General features: G+C 41.4%; 1 protein-coding gene across 3 annotated transcripts in view; it reads right to left on the bottom strand.

Moving 5' to 3' along the window:
* LOC109977736 (NXPE family member 3-like) overlaps nucleotides 1-22,782 on the bottom strand; it is a 62,269-nt gene that overhangs the window by 17,988 nt on the left and 21,499 nt on the right. Inside the window, exons 8-9 of one of the 3 annotated variants that reach the window (XM_065951066.1) lie at nucleotides 4,279-4,353; nucleotides 3,555-3,897 (exon numbers count right to left, since the gene is read on the bottom strand). In XM_065951066.1, coding sequence (XP_065807138.1) covers nucleotides 3,823-3,897; nucleotides 4,279-4,353 — 150 coding nt within the window. In that variant the 3' untranslated portion in view covers nucleotides 3,555-3,822. Of the gene's footprint in view, nucleotides 1-3,554; nucleotides 3,898-4,278; nucleotides 4,354-22,782 lie in introns of those variants that run through there. The other 2 variants (XM_065951067.1, XM_065951061.1) reach the window with 2 other exon arrangements.

Raw genomic sequence — 22,782 nt, 5'->3', positions numbered from 1 at the left:
TAGCATGCTCACTGCATCTTAATCTGTATATTATTAGTATAGCGTGCTCACTGCACCTTAATCTGTATATTATTAGTATAGCATGCTCACTGCATCTTAATCTGTATATTATAATCCTAAGAACACACTTATTTTGTAGCATTACTTATTTATAGCATTTATTTATATTTATTGCATCCCATTAATCCAGCCATCCAGATCTACCTAATAATTCACTTTCTTGTCTACATTTGTAAATTTTGCAATTACTGTACATAGCACAGAATTACTGTACATAGCACAGACTCTTGCACTCAATTACTGTACATAGCACAGACTCTTGCACTTTCTGCTTATTTGCACTTCTGGTGAGATGCCAAACCTCATTTCGTTACTCTATACTTGTATATGTGTAATGACAATAAAGTTGAATCTCATCTCATTAAGGCACAAGGTACAGAACAGTACATACATGTAGCTATGAGGTACACGAGCAACAGGAGAGCAAGTCCAGACAAACTAAGTCCAACAGAGAAAAAAAATCAAAAGCAAGAGCAGGATGTTTGACAATGAGTAAGTAGAGATGATTTAAAAATATGAAAAGAGGTGATAGATCTAAGTGAGCGAGGTAGGTTATTCCAATCTGATGGAGCTTTAAATTTAAATGCACGGCGACCAATTTCTTTCTTGATTCTTGGTGTGAAGAAAAATAGATGATCAGTATGCCTTAGGCTATACTGTACTCATACATGAGGCAATGATGGGTCCTATATGGACACCTCAGAACAAATCTACAGAGACTGTTATATAAGATAGTGAGGGGTTGAAGATTTCCCTGATGTTATCTAAGGTGTTCCCATAGATAACATCAGCATAATCAAAGATTGGCAGCACCAATTGTGTCACGATTCTTCTCCGGACTTGCAGTGAAAAACATTCAACAGAACGATAAAGTGATTTTAGACGACCATATATTTTCTTAGAAATTGAGTTGATATGAGGTTTGAAAGATAACTGGGAATCTAGGCAAAGGCCCACATATTTAAATTCATCTACTTTTTCTAATGCTGTTCCATCCAGGATATTAATATGCAAGTTTTTTGTTAAGGGCAAAGAATCTGGTCGAGTGCAGAACAACATAAAATATTATTTTTTCTTATTCAGAAGAAGCTTATTGACAGAGAACCATTTTTGGACTAGATTAAAATCAGATCATATTGAATTTGTGAAATGTCCGAACTGGAGGAGTATATTACAGTGTCATCTGCATATAAATGAATTTGACAGTCAGAACAGACTTGTGAGAGGTATTATATATTATATATATTATATATATATATATATATACAAATATTTTTGCTATGCAATTAATAATTGAGATAGGTCTATAATTATTCTGAGTCGGGGTAAAGTCAGAGTGAGAATAACCAGACAGGGAGCTACCAATTGTAGAGAAGTGTTGGCTAAATGCCTCTGCAATTAATGATGGTTCACTGACAGTTTCATTGTTTATTCTGATACGAGTAGTTTTTGTGGGTTTATTTGTTATACTATTGATTCTCTTCCAAAATTGCTTTGGGTTCTTAAAATCAGTTGGCAGACAGTCTTTGTAATAATTTGCCTTAGCATTTCTAGTATTGGTTTTACATTTATTCCTCAGCTCTTTATAAGCATTCATGTCGGAAGAATCATTTGTTGCACGGTATTTTTTCCAAGCCTTGTCTCTTTGTTTGAATAAGTGTATAAGATCTCCTTTTATCCAAGGTAAATGTCAACCCTTGACTTTAATTGTTGTCCAGGGAGCATGTTTATTAATTATTTCAACAAGCTCAGGCAGTAGTAAGTAATTCCAGGCATCTTCAACGGATGGTATTAGTTGAAATCTTGAGATGCTTGTGACATTGGGGTCGGAGCTGTGCTCCTACAAACTGATGAGGCTGGACGAGATCGCCCAGTAGCTTATTTCTCTCGAAAGCTGAACAAACATCAGAAAGCTTATTCAACCATTGAGAAGGAAGCTTTTGGGCTGGTTTTGGCTTTTTTAAGTGTATGTGTCTCATTCAGGCCGAGAGGTTGTGGTGTTTACGGGCCACAATCCCCTCTCTTTTCTAGCAAAGTTCAAAACATCAAATCAGAGAGTGTTCAAGTGGGCGCTAGTTTTGCAGCCTTACAGTTTGGTTGGTTCTTCTTCATTCAGCAGTGTTTTGCAAAACATTTCAGCGGTCAGCATTCCCACGCATTTTCCGCAATGCATTCAGTAAGTTCTCAGAGGTGTTGCTGTTATGAAGGTTGGAATTTGTTAAATATCATGAGTAACACCCGTACTGTACAGATACCCCAAACATTATCTTTGTCAATACCATCCGTCCATTAGCAACAACACTTATCATCCTCCGGCAGTGAAGTCATATCTTCTTTTTCTAACTAGAGCTTTGCATAACACCGCCCTTCAGTGCTATGATAAGCCAAATATATTTTGTGAAGTGACTGACAAGTACTCACTTTCCCAAAGCTTGCCTGAAGGGCCTGCTGTTAGGAGGCTTCTTGATAACCATGTTATGTAGGCATGAGTCTCCCCTGAGTAAAGGAGCCCTCTGTTTGGGGCCCATGTGTTTCAGGCAAAAGCTGTATGAATCAGTGATCGTAAACCTCAATGCAATCTGTGAGAAGTCAAGAGCTTGTAAAAGGAAAGCCTCCATCAAGAAATGTAAGTAATGTTTTTTTTTTTTCTGCCTCAAATACATTGAAACACATCAAAGGAATTGAAAAAAAAAATCTGAAAAGGCTCTGAGATAAAAGTGACATAATTTACATTTTTTAACCATAAAATAGTCTTTTCAAAGTCAATTTAATAGTTCAATAACGTTTGACATGGAGAATAGCATTCCCATTTCCACAAAGAAGCAGAGGATTTTATGGCACACCTTCACCAACTAACAAGGTGCATGAAGAGTGAAAGGCTTGAAGAGTTCAAAAAGCTCCAGCAACACTTGCAGCACGAAGATCAACTTTATTAAAGGGATACTTCACCCATTGAAACATGAATCTGTATTGACATTGGGTCATATATGGAGTAGAAATGTGAAATACATTTTGAAGTTGGTGCCTTCTTGGCCGAGAAAAGGCAGAAAGTGTCTTTTTGGCTCATGTGGATGAAAGACACCAAATCCCAGAATGCACAGCACTGCAGGCCACTCCCACTAAGGTCAGGTTTACAGACATATTTACGTTAACACATAAGGCCGTTTCCTCAACTGATTCCGAGATTTCTTCCAGAAGGAATTGGTATCTTGGAAATTCCTGGCAGAAAACAGACTCTATGTCTGTGTCCATAGGCAAACAGTGAGAGCACCGACACTACTTATGTCTCGGCTGCTGAGCTGGCAGTGGCGGCCAGCAATATAGCCGAGAGACGGTTGCTGCTGACAGGCTGGTTTTGTTTCTCAGCTGCTGCGGCCAGTGGCGGTCCCGGCGGCCAGCCGCCAGCGGCCAGATTTCCAAAAGGGGCCTGGGTGCCCTGTTTTCAGCACTATGTAACTTTGGCAGCGGTCCAAGGTTCTGGTGAAAAGTGCAAACAGCTTTACAGCACTAGTTCACAGAGCAGCTTTCAGCCATAAAGTAACGAAAGTTCTCTACAGTGCAGTTGCACTCAGCAACCTTGGATGGGCGCCAAAGCGCACCAAACTGAATTCACCTCTAGAGTTGCTTTAAAAAGAACTTAAAAAGAGATCACTGACTTTGCTGACCTGATTTGACCAGATACAATTTTTGATAAAAAACAAAATAGGGGTGGCTGTGGCTCAGTTGGTAGAGTCATCATCTCTCAACCAGAAGGTCAATGGTTCAATCCACAGCTCCAGCAGCAACATGTCCGATTTGTCCTTGGGCAAGACACTTAACTCCAAATTGCTCCCGCTGCTTTGTCAGTGGTGTATTAATGCAAATGAATGGGATTAGTTACTTCTGATAGTTTCACTAAATAGCAACCACTGCCATCAGTGTGTGAATGGATGTGAATGTGTAGGTATGACATGCAGTGTTAAAGTGCTTAGTCAGAAGACTAGAAAAGCACTATATAAGCTCAAGTCCATTAACCATATTGAGCTAGAAAAAAGTAGCTCACATATTTTCTATGACAATTATAAAACAGACTCAACTGCATCAATAGATTCAAAATAACATCACTCTACATATGCTTTAACTTTCGGATACAGATTACAGTTTAAATATAAGTCAGTAGCAAAATGTACAAAGATTTTCCTTTCATGTTAACTTTTTTCCTCCCCAAAGTGCACTTACCGATGGTGATCTGACTGACGCAGCTGTAGAAGGTTCCTGAAGAGACATTGTAGCTGCCACTGCTGGGCTCACGGTCTATGACAGAGACAGACATCAGGTAAACTCTTTACATCCAAATCACTTATGATCACCAAAATTATCACAGTCATACTTTCATGTACTTTTTGTTCCATTTTGGATCTGTACAGCAAAAAATGTTTTCCTGGTTCGCAGAGTGTCAATAAAGTGTGCACTAAGCCGCTTACAGCACTGCTCCTGGCAATTTGAGGAAAGTCATGACCCTGCAGTGTTACAGGAATAAAAACCCCAATCCTGCAATGTTAGTGCCCTGCTCCACACATCGAGCCACACAGGGGGAAAACCCTTGACCTTGGTCGGAGTTAAGGGGATAAAATCCATGAGTCTGGCAGCTTTAGTGCTTTGGTCTACCAATTTATAGAGAAAGAAATGGAGTTATCCAATGTAGCAGAACATGGTGAATAAAACTCAATGAGCCCATCACTCTAGAGGACGTTATATGACACAATTATTCACAACATTGTTAAATTAATATCTTAAAGCCTGACAAAAGAGTGTTTGGTGCTTATTGAGAGTATGTGTGTTTATGTGTGCGTAAAAACACAAGAAAGAATTGCCTTAATTTACTCAAAGAAGAGATGAGAAATTAGAAACCCATTGATGAGGTAAAAGTAACCCAACATTCAAAAATAAAATGAACAAACATTGGGGTAGAAATAAACCAGAAATACAGTTAAAATTAATAAGGAGCTTGGGTGAATATATGACATGTGGCTGGGTTAAACAGGTAACAGATCTTGTGTGGTAAAAATAAACCGAGCAGGTAGTTGGCCCTTATTTGACCTGATTTGGGTTTTTTTTAACCCAGCAATTTTGGTATGTAATTTACTACTAACCTTAAAGAAAGATGACATATTCCTGTGTATATCTTTTTGCAGTAAAAGGGTAGCAACTTATAAATATTTTAAGCATAATTCTCAAAAATGTATGTGGAAAGTCACAATTTAAAGTACCGTATTTTCCGCACTATAAGGCGCACTTAAAAGCCTTCAATTTTCTCAAAAAACGACAGTGCGCCTTATAATCCGGAGCGCCTTATATATGGATCAATTGGTTAATTGGTTGATCCATACTGGTTGTACACGGCGCTCAGCGACACTGACTCGGATAATGACGAGAGGGAGCCGGGCATGTTGGATGCCTTACTCGCCCAACTGTTCAATTCGGACACTGAAGAAGAATTCGAGGGATTCGTGGACGGGGAATGAACTGAAAAAGTGAGCTTTACATGTTATACGTAACTGAACAATGTTGAGTTATGCACTAACGCAGGGGTGCCCAACCTTTTTTGAACCAAGATCTACTTTTAAAGTTACCAGTCTGCCGAGATCTACCAGTCCACATAGTGAGCCATAGCCTTTACCAACAGCCTACAAACGCATTTAATACTCACACAACAAACAGAAAATAATAAATGAGAGTTCTGTAAAAAAATAATGCAGACTACAGACTACAGCAGGCTGCTGTGAGATGATTTTGCTTTTGTTAAATTAGCTGCAGACACGGTGAGAGTGAACGGAGTAAAGTCCAACCGACTGTTTGACGTGTGTTCCCACCTCGGTCCGTACGGATCACGGATCAACTGTGTGCTGTAGCACTAAAAGTAAAAAGTAAAAAGGTTCGCGTGGTGGCTGGCGCTCCAGTGCAAGTGTGTGTGTGTGTGCGTTTGCGCTGTTTGTTGGTGTGTCTCGTCCCCCGCGATGCTCACAGTCATGACAGCAGAGAGGAGCAGAGAAAAGTAGCTGCAGCTTCATCAAATGCGCTTAATACTCGTAGCATAGTTTCTATATATGACTTTTTGGTAAAACATTTACCCCCCCGGTTTTACCTGCACATCATTGCGCATGCCTGCACTCTCTCTTGCGCGCTCTCTCTCTCTCTCTCTCTCTCTCTCTCTCTCTATCTATCTCCGCCGCTTGCTCTCTCATGCATGCAGCAATTTCATGAATAAATGAAAAATTAAATACACACAGGTCGGAAGTATACTTGGGCTCCCAACACAGGTATCATGTGTGGGGAAACAGTGCAATGAGATGAAATTGAAATCACTTTTCTATTTTACAATTGTATTTTATATTGACAAAACATCTCGCGATCGACTGAGAATCAGTCAGCGATCTACCTGTCGATCGCGATCGACTGTTTGGGCACCCCTGCACTAACGTTTGAATTAGCGGTATCAGACTGTGTTTCTTTTACGTGTTTACAACTGAACAAGGCTGGGAGATATTGTGAATATGCACATTAACGTTTGAACAACGTTGAGTTATTGTGAATGCAATACGTATAAAACTACGTTTCGAGAGTTAAGAGAAACGTCAAAGAAATAATTTATTATTTGGGGAAATCGTCTTATGTACTTTTGTTTTTGTAGTTTTATACGTTACGTTTTATACGTATTTATATTTATATATTCACAATATCTCCCAGCCTTGTTCAGTTGTAAACACGTTCTATTCTATGCGCCTTATAATCCGGTGCGCCCTATAGATGAAAAGAGTTCTAAAATAGGCCATTCATTGAAGGTGCGCCTTATAATCCGGTGCGCCTTATAGTGCGGAAAATACGGTAATGACAAAATGAAAAGCACTATATTGAAATGCAAAATTAGCTACTACCAGCCTTCAATAGCCCAAATAGTTTCATTTAAAATAGTTTTTTGGCCTCTGACAAAGGAATAGCCAATCAGATTTTAGGATTATAGGGATGCACCAGGGGTGTCAAATCAGATAAAAAAGCCACTACATTTTGTTTGAACCTCACAACAAAATAATGAAATAGGAGTTAAAGATGTATACAACTTTACATATATATATGGGAGCAACTGTGACAAATTAAAGTTTCAGACAACATTGCTAGTGTTTCATGGTACACACTGCATTAAATATACATATAGATTGTATTGATATTTCTGAATATCTTGGTGAGAAACACAGCTTGCAATCACTGAGGTTCCGTGCTCAATTAAAAAAATAGCCTTTGACACTGGAAACTAGAGGCTTAATTTGGAACTCCATGTTATCAAGGGAGATAGAGGTTAAATCATTACTCTGCAGCAGAGGGAAAAGACTCTGTGGCAATGCAGTCGCTACTTGAAGGACACCCCTAGCAGTTTTGCATCAGACCGAGAACTGAATGCACACACTTCTGCTCATGCATCTATTAAGAGAACTTCTGTGGAAAAGCGCTCATGTCCTAATTCTCTAATCTAACACCTACAGTCCACAGTACAGAGAAGCAACTGCATTTATCACTGACCAATGAGAGTCTGCTCAGCATAAGCACTCGCATGTGCTTCTATCTTTAGAGGTAAAGCTGCAGGTATCATTTATTACCGAAGTTGTGGAAAGTTGGGGGAACCATATCAGCCTTTGAGCTGCTTTAAGTTACATCCATAATTTATCACCAGACTAAGTCTTAAAGAGCTTACACGTAAATAATGCTTTGGTATCATCTATTACCGAAGTTGTGGAAAGTGGCGGGATCTTACACGTAAATAATGCTTTGGTTGCAAAGGAATTCACTGTGAGGTCTGAAGGAGTTCTACTTAGTAGCTTTTTTTTGGTAAAAGCTGCATCCAGGAGTTAAACTATATCACGTAGCTGTGATAACTACTTCTACTGCTCTATAAATAAGAGGCCATAGTCTTCCATGAAGCAACTGTTTTCTAGTTTCATGATTTCACGATGATGTTTTCAACCTAAGGCAGTTACAACTTGAAAATAAAGAGCACTCAAATAATCGTGTTTCCTTAATGCATAAGGTGAATGAGTTAGATTTTGCCATGAAAAATCAAGAGATAGTGATACCAGTCTGTTGTGGCAAACTAAAAAAAAAGAAGCTCCAAGCAAGAGCTCCGTGCAACAAGTGGAAATCTCGCGGAGCAACGACATATCGCGAGAAAACTTTGAAGTAGTTTAAAAAAAAAATCGATGTTCCCTTTTTTTTTACTTCCTGCTTTCTTACAGTGCAGACGCTTTTTTTCTTGCTCTCTGCTTTACTTACATTCTTTTGCTGATATCTTCTTTTTTTAAACCTAATTTAATTGACAGCCGGTCCTGGACATTTCCAAATCCTCAGGACTGTATTTTTTGATAGATACAGGAGGTCTTTAGCCATATTTACCTCTGCATCGCTACACTGTGACTGTGGCCTGACAAGAGCACAAGCCTGTGCCGCAGTACTTTGAAACGCTGTACGCAGCTAAAGCTAATCAGCAACAAGATGCCTCCCTTCTCCAAGGACGATTACCACAAACTTCGTCAGAAAATTGCAGTGCAGGAGACAGAGATGAATCGTCTAGAAGTGAACGGACTGTGCGGGAATGACACCACATTACCACTAACTCAGAATAGTGGACAAGAGCAAGCTAACACACGGCTAAGGAGCACAGAGACCTCTACAATGACAAAGGTGGGCTCTGTTTTGTCTAATAAGTCTACGAATGGTAGTCCTCCTTGGAACTGTCTTGGTGCTAAGCCAAAGAAGAAATCATTTCTCTGGGAAAAGGGAGGACGTATAACAGGCAGAGCACAGCGAGCTGAGATATGTGATGTGACCGGCTGGCCTGCACTACCTCCCCTGCAAAGTGCCTCTTAAACCCCTGTATCAAGAGGGACACAGCCGTGGACAGCTGCGAAAGGGAAGGTTAGGAACAAACCTCCCCCACAAATGAATGTGGAACTACAGAACAGATATTCCCCTCTGTTACAGAGCCCTGGATCTTCATCTGGTTCTCCATCCTCAGACACCAGGGTAAGGACTGAAAACATATCAAAAAGTAAAAGGCTACAGGGAAAGCTAAAGCCTGGGCTTCAAACTCTGATTGTGGGTGACTTAGCTGTTAAAGATGTATAAAGGATGTGCGGTAAAAACACAGAAGTACTCTGTTTTCCCAGAGATATGGTCTCTGATTTAGCAGAAAGGATCTTGCATATTGTGGCTGAACACCCGACTGTGAAGTATGTCATACTGCACATTGGGTCAAATGATGTCACAAAACAACAATCTGAAGTCTTGAAGCAGGACTTCACTGGTCTGCCGAAGATGGTCAGCCCCTTGGATGTGGATGTGTTTATCAGCGGCCCCATACCACCAGTCAGAAGAGCAGAGGAGAGATTCAGCAGGTTGTTGGCACTGAATAACTGGCTTACAACTGCATGTAATGCCCATTCAGTGAATTTTATTAACAATTTTAACATTTTTCTGGGAACGCAGACATCTTTTAAGGCAGATGGATTTTGCCTGAACATGTCAGGGGTGAAACTGTTCACCTCTAACCTATTTTACTCCCTGCCTCAACCATCAGTTCTCTCTGCCAAGGACAAGAGACAAAAGAAAACAGCTTTCAAGAAAGACAAAACACAGCGGGATGAAAACCTTCGTCAAGAATCACGTCTGCCAGTTTCTGAAGAGAGACCTAAAGAGGAGAGACATCGGAACCAAGAGGAGGGGTCTCCACCCATTTTCGACCCCCTCACCAACACCTCCGCATGTCATTCCCCGCTCTCTCGCCCTGGTTTCCGACTCTATCCACTGTCCTCCCTCTGAATTAAAGGCACGAAAAAAGCCCAAAATAAATCTTCAATCAAAAAAAGCAGTTATGTGATTTTGCAAACTTGTCAAACTTAGCATCCATTCCTTTTGAGCCACAACCTGTCCTAAAAATGTTAGCAGATGAAGCTTCTAGGACCCTAAAGCTGGTTCTACTAAACATTAGATCACTGGCAGGGAAATCATTTTTAATCAATGATTTTATTACTGAGCACAAGCTTGATTTTGTGTTTTTAACTGAAACTTGGTTAGATCAAAATAACAGTGCAGCTGTTCTTATCGAGTCAACCCCTCCCAACTTCAGTTTTGTAAGCGAGGCTAGAGTGCATAAGAGAGGAGGAGGAGGAGTTGCAGTTTTGTTTAATGATTCCTTCCAATGTAAGCAATTATCTTTTGGAAATTGTGCTTCTTTTGAATATGTGGCCCTTCAGTCCACCCCCAGAGCCATGTTCCTAAATATTTACGTGCCACCTGAATACTGTGCAAACTTTTTCGATGATTTCACTGAACTGCTGTCTGTGATCTGTATTGATTTTGACTGTGTTATTATTGTTGGTGATTTTAACATCCATGTTGATAACCCCCAGGACAGAGGGACTAAAGAACTGTTTCACACTCTTGATAGCTTTGGGCTGACTCAGCACGTGACAGAGCCCACACACAACAGAGGGCACACTCTGGACTTAATCATCTCCAAGGGCTTCGACATATCCAAGGTTGTTGTTTCAGATGTTGCCCTCCCTGATCACTCCTGTGTTTTATTTGAGAGTCCTATGTCAGTGTACAAAAGTATTCAAACAAAAGTGATCACACAACAGTGTATCACTGAAAACACCAGTGAAATATTTAACCAGGTTTTCTCTTCCACAGCTGCCCTGTCCTGGGGCTCAGTCAAATCACAAATGTTATTGATTCCATTGCTCCCACTAAGGTGAAGGTTGTCTCTGGTAAGAAAAAATCTCCATGGAGAAATTCAACACTGGTAAGAAACGGAAAAAGAGATTGTCGAAAAGCTGAACGCAGGTGGCGTAAAACTAATCTCCAGATTCATTATGACATCTACAAAGAGAGACTTCACACTTCTAATTCACAACTGAGGAATGCAAGGCAATCTTTCTTCTCTGACATCATCACCAGAAACAACAATAATGCTTGTGCCCTGTTTGCTACTGTTGACAGGCTAACAAACCCTCCTGTGTCAATAGCATCTGAATTTCATTCTACCGGGGCCTGTAATACATTTTCCACCTTCTTTACTGAAAAAATCCAGAAAATTAGACAAACTGTCAGGAACTCATCATCAGGATCAGGATACGTGCTGTGTCCATTTAAAACCAACTTAAGCACCATGACACAATTTAATCCAATTAACTTTAAAAACCTGGAGTAAATTACACAACAAATAAATTCCTCCTCCTGCTGTCTTGATATTCTACAAACAGGTTTTTTCAAAAAAGTCTCCCAAGTCATGGCTCCAGATCTGTTACAAATTGTAAACCTGTCTCTTCTCTCAGGTGTCTTCCAACAGGCCCTGAAAACAGCAGTCATCAAGCCACTATTAAAAAAGAACAATCTAGACAAGTCAATAATGAACAATTACAGGCCGATATCAAATCTTCCTTTTTTAAGTAAAATAATCGAAAAAGCTGTTTTTCAACAGTTAAATAACTTCTTGACATTGAGCGACTGTTTCAATGTCTTCCAGTCAGGTTTTAGACAATATCACAGCACTGAGACAGCTCTGGTTAAAGTGTTTAATGACATCCATTTAAACACAGACAGTGGCAGAACCTCAGTCTTAGTTTTACTTGATCTCAGTGCTGCATTCGACACAGTTGACCACAATATATTACTCGACCGACTGGAAAACTTGGTGGGAGTTTCTGGCACAGTACTAAACCTGGTTTGAATCCTACTTAAAGGACAGGGACTTCTTTGTGTCTATAGGTAACTTCAAATCTGAGCAAACAAAAATTACTTGTGGAGTTCCCCAAGGTTCCATCCTGGGGCCTCTTCTGTTTAACCTCTACATGCTCCTACTAGCTCAGATTATAAAAAACAATAAAATAAGTTATCATAACTACGCAGACGACACACAAATATATATTACAATGTCGCCAGGCAACCATGGTCCCATAAAAGCACTGGGTAAATGCATAGAACAAATCAATGAGTGGATGTGCAAACATTTTCTCCAGCTAAACAAAGACAAAACTGAGGTTGTTGTTTTTGGAGCAAAGGAGTGTAAGTCTAAGAGTCAGCAATCAGCTTCAGTCAGTAAGATTTAAAACCACAGACCAGGCAAGAAATCTGGGCATAGTGATGGACTCAGACCTCAATTTTAAAAGCCACATTAAGACAATTACAAAGTCAGCCTACTATCACCTACAATTCTACAATTCACTTAGCAGACGCTTTTATCCAAAGCGACGTACATCAGAGAGTAAGTACAATACAAGCAAGGATCTAGAAAAAGGGAACAATGTCATTAAGAGCAAACGATCAGCTTTGAGTCCGATTGGACACACAGGTGCTGACAGACATTGCACCGAGGCAGTTCTTGAGAGTTCTAATCAGTATAGAAACCATCTTATAAGTCATCGTTATCAAACAAAAACAATCGTGACAACCATCATCATCATCATCAATGATATTGAAGCCATCATCATTAAGTTAGTAGGTATTAATGAAAGAGCTGGGTCTTTAACTTTTTCTTAAAGGTGCAGAGGGACTCTGCAGATCGAATGGAGTTTGGAAGTTCATTCCACCACCGGGGCGCAACAGAGGAGAAGAGTCTAGTCAGAGACTTAGGACCCTGTTGTGAAGGTTGGATCAGACGCCTTTCATTGGCAGAGCGTAGTGGGCGGGAGGGAGTGTAGACCTGGATGAGAGAGTTAAAGTAAGGAGGAGCCGTTTTTGTCTCTGTTTTGTAAGCGAAGAGGCAGAGTTTTAAATTTGATGCGAGCAGTAACTGGGAGCCAGTGTAAGGAGATGAACAGCGGAGTGACATGTGCTCTTTTAGGAAGGTTGAAGACCAGTCGTGCTGCTGCATTTTGTATCATTTGCAGAGGTTTGATGGTGCATGTAGGAAGACCTGCCAGTAGAGAGTTGCAATAATCGATGCGTGATATCACAAGAGCCCGTACCAGGAGCTGTGTAGCGTGTTCTGACAGGTAAGGTCTGATCTTCCTGATGTTGTACAGGGCAAATCGACATGACCGGGCAATCGAGGCTACTTGAACCTTAAAAGTTAGCTGGTCATCAATCATGACACCCAGGTTCCGGGCAGACTTTGTGGGCATGAGTTTGGTTGTTCCAAGCTGGATATTGATCTGTGGTTGCATAGAGGGACTGGCTGGGATGACAAGGAGCTCAGTCTTTGAAAGATTGAGTTGAAGGTGCCGTTCATTCATCCATTTAGAGATATCAGCAAGGCATGATGAGATTCTTGTAGAGACTGTAACATCATCTGGTGGGAATGACAGGAAGAGCTGGGTATCGTCAGCATAGCAGTGTTATGAGAAGCCATGAGAGCGGATTATTGAACCAAGTGAGCTTGTGTATATGGAGAAGAGAAGGGGACCAAGCACTGACCCTTGAGGTACCCCTGTGGATAAGCTGTGCGCTTTGGACACTTCTCCCTTCCACGACACTCTAAAGGATCGCCTAAAGAGGTAGGACACGGACCAGCAGAGGGCAGATCCTGAGATGCCAAGTTCAGAGAGTGTGGATAGGAGGATTTGATGATTGACTGTGTCAAAGGCAGCAGACAGGTCTAGCAGTAATAGAACTGAGGACTGACCCGCAGCTCTGGCAGCTTGTAGCGATTCTGTTACTGATAGTAGTGCAGTTTCAGTAGAGTGGCCCCTCTTAAAGCCTGACTGATTTGGGTCAAACAGATCGTTTCTGGACAGGAACTCAGAGACTTGCTTGAAGACTATGCACTCAAGTATTTTTGACAGAAAGGGCAGAAGAGAAACCAGTCTGTAGTTTTCCACCTGGGCTGGGTTTAGTGTAGGTTTTTTTAGCAGAGGGGTGACCCGAGCTTGCTTGAATGCGGTGGGGAACACACCGGTTGACAGAGAGGAGTTGATGATATGCTTAAGTGCAGCATTAAGCGGAGAGGAAATGGTCTGCATGAGGCTTGATGGTATTGGATAGAGAGGACAGGTGGCTAAGAGTCTAGCACAAGCTTAGAGACTTCATCCTCAGTCAGAGAGGAGAATGAGTCGAGTGAGGAACTTTTGGTTGGTGCCTTTGGGCTGAGTTGGTCAGGCTCAGAAAACTGGTTACTGATGGTTGCAACGTTTTCAGTAAAATACGAGGCAAACATGTCTGGTGTGACCAGATCGGAGGGTGGAGGAGGAGGTGGTTGAAGCAGTGAGTTAAAAGCAGAAAACATTTTTTCTTGTATCTGTGGCATTGCATATCTTGTTCTGATAATATGTTGTCTTGGCCGTTTTCAGGCTGGAGGAGAATGAGACAAGTCTTTGCTTATAGTCATTGAGGTCAGCGGACTGTTTGGATTTTTGCCATTTTCTCTCTGCTGTCCTCAGCCCTGCTCTTTGCTCTCTTATGACTTCAGTGAGCCATGGGCTAGGGTGGGTTTTACGAGCAGGTTTGGACACCAGAGGGCAGCGCTTGTTCAGAGATGAGGCTAGTGTGGAGCAGAGTGTGTCTGTAGAGAGTGCGGTAAAGACCTTTTGGGCAGGCATGGCAGCCATTACCTCGTTAGACAGCTGAGCTGGCTTGAGCGATCGCATGTTTTGGTGGCATGACACCATTCGTGGGTGTGCCTGAGGGAGTTCCGGCAAGGAGATTGTGAATTGAATAAAGAAGTGGTCTGATAGATGCAGAGGGGTGACAGTCAGGTTTGCTGTCGAGCAGTTCCGAGTCAGGATTAAATAAAGAGTGTTGCCAGCTTTGTGGGTAGGAGGAGTTGGGACCTGTGTGAGGTCAAATGAGGATAGGAGAGCAAGGAAGTCTGTTGCCTGGGCTTTATCAGTGTGTATATTCATGTCTCCCATTACAATCAGTGGTGTTCCATCATCAGGGATTTCTGAGAGTACCATGTCCAGTTCCACAACAAAATCATTCAGATTACACCCTGGTGGGCGGTAAATGATAGCAATGTACATTTTAATAGGAGCAGTAACCAAGGTTGTGTGATATTCAAATGAGGAGTTGTTGCTCAGTGGGAAGAGTTTATTGAATTTCCAGGTATTAGAAATGAGGATACCTGTACCTCCTCCACGTCCAACAGAGCGGGGTGTGTGTGAGAACACTGTGTTAACAGAAAGAGCAGCTGGTGTGACTGTATTTTCTGGGCGGATCCAGGTTTCAGTAAGGGCAAGTGCCTGAATGTCTGACATTTTTGCAAGTGCTTGGATGAATTCAGTTTTATTCACAGCAGATTGACAGTTCCAGAGGCCAAAAGTAAATGAAGGGTGGGTAGAAGAGGCTTTCTTAAGCAGAGACAAGTTGTTAAGATTTCGTTGTCTATGACAGATGTGTCTTTTCCTGTTCCCATGAATGACATAGATTTCTTTGTAGCACATGTTGCGTTTAGCAGATGACCAGAGAAAATAGGCAAAACAGTACTCATGTATGCCCGGGCTCTGTGGCCACGCTGAAGCGCCAGACGCTTGATGCTCAGAGAATGAAACTTAAGTGCTCAGTCCAAACAAAGCCTGACAACGACCCACTATCAATATCTACTCAAAGCAATACTTGAAACTTGAAACTTGATACTTGAAATACCTCCTGAACCATCTGCCTCACTCTACCTCCATATCCCCAAGATGTTATCCTTTAAGAATTATCTGAGCCCAGTTGTTTCAAATGAATCCAGATAAGAATGATCTGGATTAGGTAGTCCAATTTTTTTTTCATATCCAGGAGTCCAGTTCACTCTTTTTCACTTTTACCTACCCAGGATCACTAGCCCAACTCACTTTCATCCTTGTTTGAAAAAAAAAAAAAAAAAAAAAATTAGCTCAATCTGATCTAAGCAGGGACTTTTATGGATGAACCAAAGTATTCTATAAAGGCCTAAAACAGGGGTGCCCAAACAGTCGATCGCGATCGACAGGTAGATCGCTGACTGATTCTCAGTCGATCGCGAGATGTTTAGTCAATATAAAATGCAATTGTAAAATAGAAAAGTGATTTCAATTTCATCTCATTGCAGTGTTTCCCACACACGATACCTGTGTTGGGAGCCCAAGTATACTTCCGACCTGTTTGTATTTAATTTTTCATTTATTCATGAAATTGCTGCGTGCATGAGAGAGCGAGCGAGAGAGCGAGCGGGGGAGCGCGCGCAAGAGAGAGTGCAGGCATGCGCAAGGACGTGCAGGTAAAACCGGGGGGGTAAATGTTTTACCAAAAAGTCATATATAGAAACTATGCTACGAGTATTAAGCGCATTTGATGTAGCTGCAGCTACTTTTCTCTGCTCCTCTCTGCTGTCATGACTGTGAGCATCGCGGGGCACGCTGAGACACACCAACATACAACGCAAACGCACACACATACACACACTTGCACTGGAGCGCCAGCCACCACGCGAACCTTTTTACTTTTTATTTTTAGTGCTACAGCACACAGTTGATCCGTGATCTTTACGGACCGAGGCGGGTACACACGTGACCCGGTCAAACGGTCGGTTGGACTTTACTCCGTTCACTCTCACCGTGTCTGCAGCTAATTTAACAAAAGCAAAATCATCTCACAGCAGCCTGCTGTAGTCTGTGAACATCTCCACACAGATTAAAGTTGTTTGTTGTAAACAAAATTAAGGGAAAAACATATGTGATATAAATACAAACGTAATATTAAAATGTAGCCTACCCTAAAATAAGAGTTTTTAAAAAAGTATGTCGATATTGCATTATTTTTTACAGAACTCTCATTTATTATATCTGATATTATTTTCTGTTTGTTGTTTGAGTATTAAATGCGTTTGTAGGCTGTCGGTAAAGGCTATGGCTCACTATGTGGACTGGTAGATCTCTGCAGACTGGCAACTTTAAAAGTAGATCTTGGTTCAAAAAAGGTTGGGCACCCCTGGCCTAAAAGGTTCAGCAGTGCTCTAAATAGGACCTCACACTGCATACTTCGTCCACAGGGGGGCACCACAATCCACACAAGTTGAGAGAACCTCTCAGCTGCAACACATTTGATATGTAATGTCATAGCTGACATTTTCTTGTAATCCAGCCTGAATCCAGCACTCTGCTGGTATCACCATAATCCTGAGTTTTTGGATTAAAGAAATCCTAGTCAAAAATTTAGACAACAAAAACTGAAGGTTTTACCAGTGAACAAAACAGGATTGGATTGGTTTTATCTGATTATGTTTTCCTTTTCTTTTTTAAACAACCTGATTTCAAGATTTGATCCTATCCATAGCTTTAATCCTGTTGGATTACTTTACTACCGGGACTTGATGATATCAGGGAAGTATGATGACTTCTTTTAACGTTGATCTGATCTTCAGAAAATACTTTATGGGTGCATAGTGCCTCATAATGGTTCATAATGCAGAACAAGTGGCATTGCAAGGTTGTGAATCATGCAGATAACCTTTCAAGTCGAGTATTCATGCTGTTAATTATTACAACCCTGATTCCTAAAAGTTGGGATGCTGTGTAAAATTTAAATAAAAATAGAAGGTGATGATTATTTTTTTTAAAGGTTGAAACACCATGCCTGGAGCTAGTGCTAGCTCTGGGGCTACGTGCTCCAACTCATCCCTCTGCACCTGCTTTCTCAGCCTGACACTTCGTACTATTGCCGTCCCCGCTTAGAGAGTCCGGGTCGAACTTGCTGCTCATCTCTTTGCTACAGTTTAACATAACTCCCTGTCTTCAAACAATGACACTTCACCCACAGAGAGCCCTCTGCCCCGGGCCTGACAAGTTCAAAATCCTGGCGGACGGAAGTCCTGTAGTCAAGCCGAGCAACAGTGCCGGTAGCCGGGCAGCCAACTTAACAAAGCTACCAGTCAACCAGACCTCATTTCTCAAAGTTGTGTGTTTTTTCCCCCCTACATGTTATAAAGTCTTGTTTGTGCACAATAGAAAGTGGGGGACTCTGAAAAGAGGTTCCGCAGCCTTCGAAGCAGAACTTCCAGGTTCTGTAACAGCTTCTTCCCACAGGCTATAAGACTTTTGAACAGGAAAAAATAATCCCTCCATTCCCCCTCAAACCCCCACACAGGACTACCTCACTGGACTGTAAAACACAATATAACGTGCAATATATTTATCTGTATAGTATTTTTACCCATAGTTTTTCTTTTTATATCTATTTATATCTGCACCTTATTTTTATTTTTTATACGTAAATACATGCTGCTGTTTTTATCCTGCACTACAACGGGCCAAATGCAACGAAATTTCGTTCTTATCTGCACTGTAAAGTACAAGTTTGAATGACAATAAAGAAAGTCTAAGTCTAAGTCTAAGGTCAGCGGACTGTTTGGACTTTTGCCATTTTCACTCTGCTGCCCTCAGCCCTGCTCTTCGCTCTCTTATGACTTCAGTGAGCCATGGACTAGGGTGGGTTTTGCGAGCGGGTTTGGACACCAGAGGGCAGAGCTTGTTCAGAGATGAGGCTAGTGTGAAGCAGAGTGTGTCTGTAGCCTCGTCTGTAGAGAGTGCGGTAAAGACCTTTTGGGCAGGCATGGCAGCCATTACCTCGTTAGACAGCTGAGCTGGCTTGAGCGATCACATGTTTTGGTGAAAAACATTACAAGGTTAGATTGCCTACAAGAAGAGATGTAGCCAACTGCAAAATTAGAGGTTTTACACGTGTGGGTACACAATTAATTTACATAAAAATCTTCAATCTTGTCTACATTGACAGAAGCGTCATTAATGTCATATTCACAAGCACTGCACTTAGGTAAAAAGAAGTAGAAGCTTTTTGGAGAATCTCCCATGGGGAGAAGAGTAGTCACTATCCAGCCAAAAGGCAGAGATCTAGTGTACTTTTAAGAATAGAAAACACATTAACAAAAACAAATGTTAATACAATACAGCAGGGTCAAAACATCTTGAAACGCGAGGTTTCTTTGAAGACGGATAAGCAAGTAAAGTAGTCTGATTAGCAAATACAACTGCTATAGTAGCAGCAACATTTCACTGGTTTTAATTAAATGTACTTAATAAAACGAAGTATCCCTGCATCATAACATAACAGATGGAAAACAATTTCACTCACCTGTAACCACATGTGCGTAGTCTCGCTCAGCGAAAACTTTGCGAAAAACCAAACAACCTCATGTCCAACGTTTGGGGACATCACAACGTTACCTTGACTCCTGCACATGCGTTTAGCCGCCTTTCAGTATAACCAATCTGGTCACATAAACTTGACACTGTATGGCACTGCGCGAGTTGCGACTAGCAGTAGTGGTCTGTCTTTATTCGTCTGTTTTCCAATGTCGTCAGTGTATAATCGACCAGAAACAACCTGATTTATATCTCACTGCTCGCCGCACACTTCTGGGTATGGAGCTTTTATTCTTTATCATCACATGGACTTTGTTGGCTGTGGCTCAGTGTTTGTTTGATCCCTGCCACTCGCATACGGGCCGGATTCAGTATTCTCGGGGATTTTTACTGGATCTAAGGTATCGACAACAGCCACTGTCGCAACCTAATTACCAGAGACTGTTTAACAGCGGATATCTCCCGTCATCGGGATGATTTTAACAAAAAGGACAACAAAGGGAAAGTACGGAAACAAGGGAGACGGAGTGGTGTCCGACAGAGGCTCAAGCCTCTAAATCTCCACCGTATACCCCGCCCCTCGATGCTGCTCTGTAATGCCCAATCCATCAGAAACAAGATTGACGAGATCCAGGCCAACGTCATTCATCTGGAGAAATTCAGAGACTCGTGCATCATGGCTTTCACTGAGACCTGGCTTACTTCCTCGGACTTGGACACAGATCTAACTCTCAGCGGTTTTGGGACACCGGTGAGGCTTGACAGAAACACTGACGTCACAGGGAAATCCCAAGGGGGAGGTGTTTGCCTCTATGTAAATCAGCGGTGGTGCAAGAACATCACTGTCAGAGAGACTGTGTGCACTGAGGACATTGAACTGCTGTCTGTATCTGTGCGCCCCTTCTATCTCCCCCGCAAATTTCCCCAAATATTCATTACTGTCGTGTAGATACATCCAAAAGCCAACGCGAGGAATGCAGTAAATACTATTCACAAAATTACACATAAACTACAGTCCCTCTCTCCCGATGCACCTTGTTTCATCCTTGACGATTTCAATCACTATAACTTGAAATCATTGAGCAACTTTCACCAGTATATTTCTTGCCCCACCAGACTGAACAGAACTATTGACCTGTGTTATGGTTCAGTCAAAGGTGCATATAAGTCGGTTGCCCTGCCCCCTCTTGGCTCTTCTGATCACAACACCATCCTTCTTACCCCTACCTACAAACCTCTCCTTAAAAGAGGTAAAGTAGTAACAAGGACAGTGGAGATGTGGACTGAAAGTGCTATTGAGGAACTTAAGGGAGCGCTTGAAAGCACAGACTGGGATGTTTTTAATGATGATTCTGCCGATCTTGATGAGAGGGTTGAGGTGATCGCCTCTTATATTCTTTATCTTAAAGACTCAATCATCCCCACAAAACATGTTAAGGTGTTTCCAAATAGTAAACCCAGGCAAATTAAAGCAGTGAAGGATGCACTGCACAGGAAACAGGACATGTTTCTGCATGGTGGGGTTGTTGAGATAGCAGAAGCGAAGAAAGAGGCCAGACATGAAATCAAGAGGGCTAAGCTCCAATAGGGTGGAGGACAGATCTGACCAGGACAACAAGAAAAATGGGTGGATGAACATGGACGGTTTTAAATCACAGACAGAACTTGCAAATGCACTGAATGATTTTTATCTACGTTTTAATGATGAATATGATTTTACAAATGTGGTGACTTGTTCGACATGTTTAGTGACGTGCTGCCACCTCTCAGGCCCCTTCTAACGCTAGTATAAGTGTTCATTCTGTCAGATCCATTTTTAAATGTAACATTAGGTAAAGCCCCGGACCAGATATGATCACTGGCAAATTTCTTAAAGTATGTGCAGATCAGTTATGTGATGTTTTTACAGATCTTTTCAACTTGTCACTTACTGTGCACAAGGTCCCCAAGCTGTGGAAGGATTCTATTGTTGTACTTGTGGCTAAGAACAAATCTCCAAAAGAGCTAAATGACCTGAGGCCTGTGGCTCTGACTCTGACAAATGGTCAAAAGAGTTCTGACCAATCATGTTCAGGGCCTGCTTGAAACTTGAATTTGCATATCAGGCAAACAGAGGTGTGGATGATGCCACTATTACTCTATTTAACTATTTATATAAACATCTTGAGGGTACAAAAACACACACATGCGAGGCATTTATTTGTAGATTTCTCCTCAGCTTTTAATACAATCCAACCCCACATTTTAGCAAAGAAACTGCTGTCCAATTTTAACCTTGATGCTGGGTTGGTGAAATGGATCTTGGACTTTTTAACTTGCAGGCCTCAGGCAGTCAGGGCGAATGGTGCCCTATCCGAGAAGCGGCTGTCATCCACAGGCTCACCACAGGGGTGTGTCCTGTCCCCTTTATTGTATATTTTATATACAAACGACTGTAGAAGCACCTATGACAACAGGCATCTCCTGAAGTTTGCGGACGATACTGTTCTAATCAGTCTGCTCCAGGATGGAGAGGTCGATCATGGGCCTGTTGTGAAGGACTTTGTGGAGTGGTGCGACCACCACTTAAAGATCAATGTTAAAAAAACTGCAGACTTCCTTATGGTAGGTCAATGTTGTAAGACCTTGGCGTCTGGGACGGCCCTCTGATGACTCCAGCTTGCTTTTTTTGTTTTTCTACCCAGACTCTTTGTCCAGATCTGAACTCCTGCCTTTCCTTTGTAAAATACAAAACCCTTTGCTTTTCTTTCTTAGCTTAAGAAGAATTTTTCTTGAGCATGAGGATACAATTTAGAATGGATTTAAAAAGAAAAGTGTTTTTTAAATAAACCACTTTACTTTACCACGTACAGTAAGCTAAACTGTAAATGTTTGAAAACAAGCAGAACATGACACTGCTTCATTTTTTCCTTAGGTAAAAATGTAATTGGAATTTTGGATTTCATTAGAATGATGTTTTTTTTAATACATTTCTTCGTTTGGACTTTTTAAACATTCGTGTGTAAAAAATATGAAACAGACGAGCAGGAAGAACGCCTTAGATTTATGTTCTGGGTCTTTATTTTTCCATGCCCAGGTTTGTAATAAAACTGCAGTTTTTTATATTTCTTGCTATGTAGAGTATAAGTGCAATACTTTTCATTAGGTTTCCAGGATATGCGCTGCTAGACACGCCCAATTAACCACAAGTTTTCCTTTGTTTTTAAGGTTGTTTTTTCCTCTTCTTAACAGAAAATTTTAGCATTCTTTCTTACCGGGGTGGAGGAGACACAGGCCGGTGCGTTACCTGGCGATAGATTCTTTTGTGTAGATTTTGTGGCTGCTTTGCTGCGGTCTAAAAACAGTGTGACTGCATACCTGGGAAACCAGTTCCCTGACTGGGCACAGCTGATATTCATTAGCAGCCGCTCTAGCTCGTGCAATTGTGGGGCGGAGTTTGTATTACGCACCGTCCTTTCCTCAACCACTCGGCATTAATTAATAATTCATTTAAATAATAAATAAACAACTCAAAATTGATAAACAAATGCAAAATATCCATTAAATCACAAAATCAACTATTTGGCTTCAACATAGAGTATTCATTCAGTATGCTGCATTTAATTTAAGACTGACAGAAAAGCCTCAGTGCAAC

Source organism: Labrus bergylta, chromosome 23, assembly GCF_963930695.1.
Source record: "Labrus bergylta chromosome 23, fLabBer1.1, whole genome shotgun sequence".
Lineage (NCBI taxonomy): Eukaryota > Metazoa > Chordata > Actinopteri > Labriformes > Labridae > Labrus > Labrus bergylta.
Note: the sequence above shows the minus strand (reverse complement) of the source record. Positions and strands in the feature narration are given on the sequence as shown.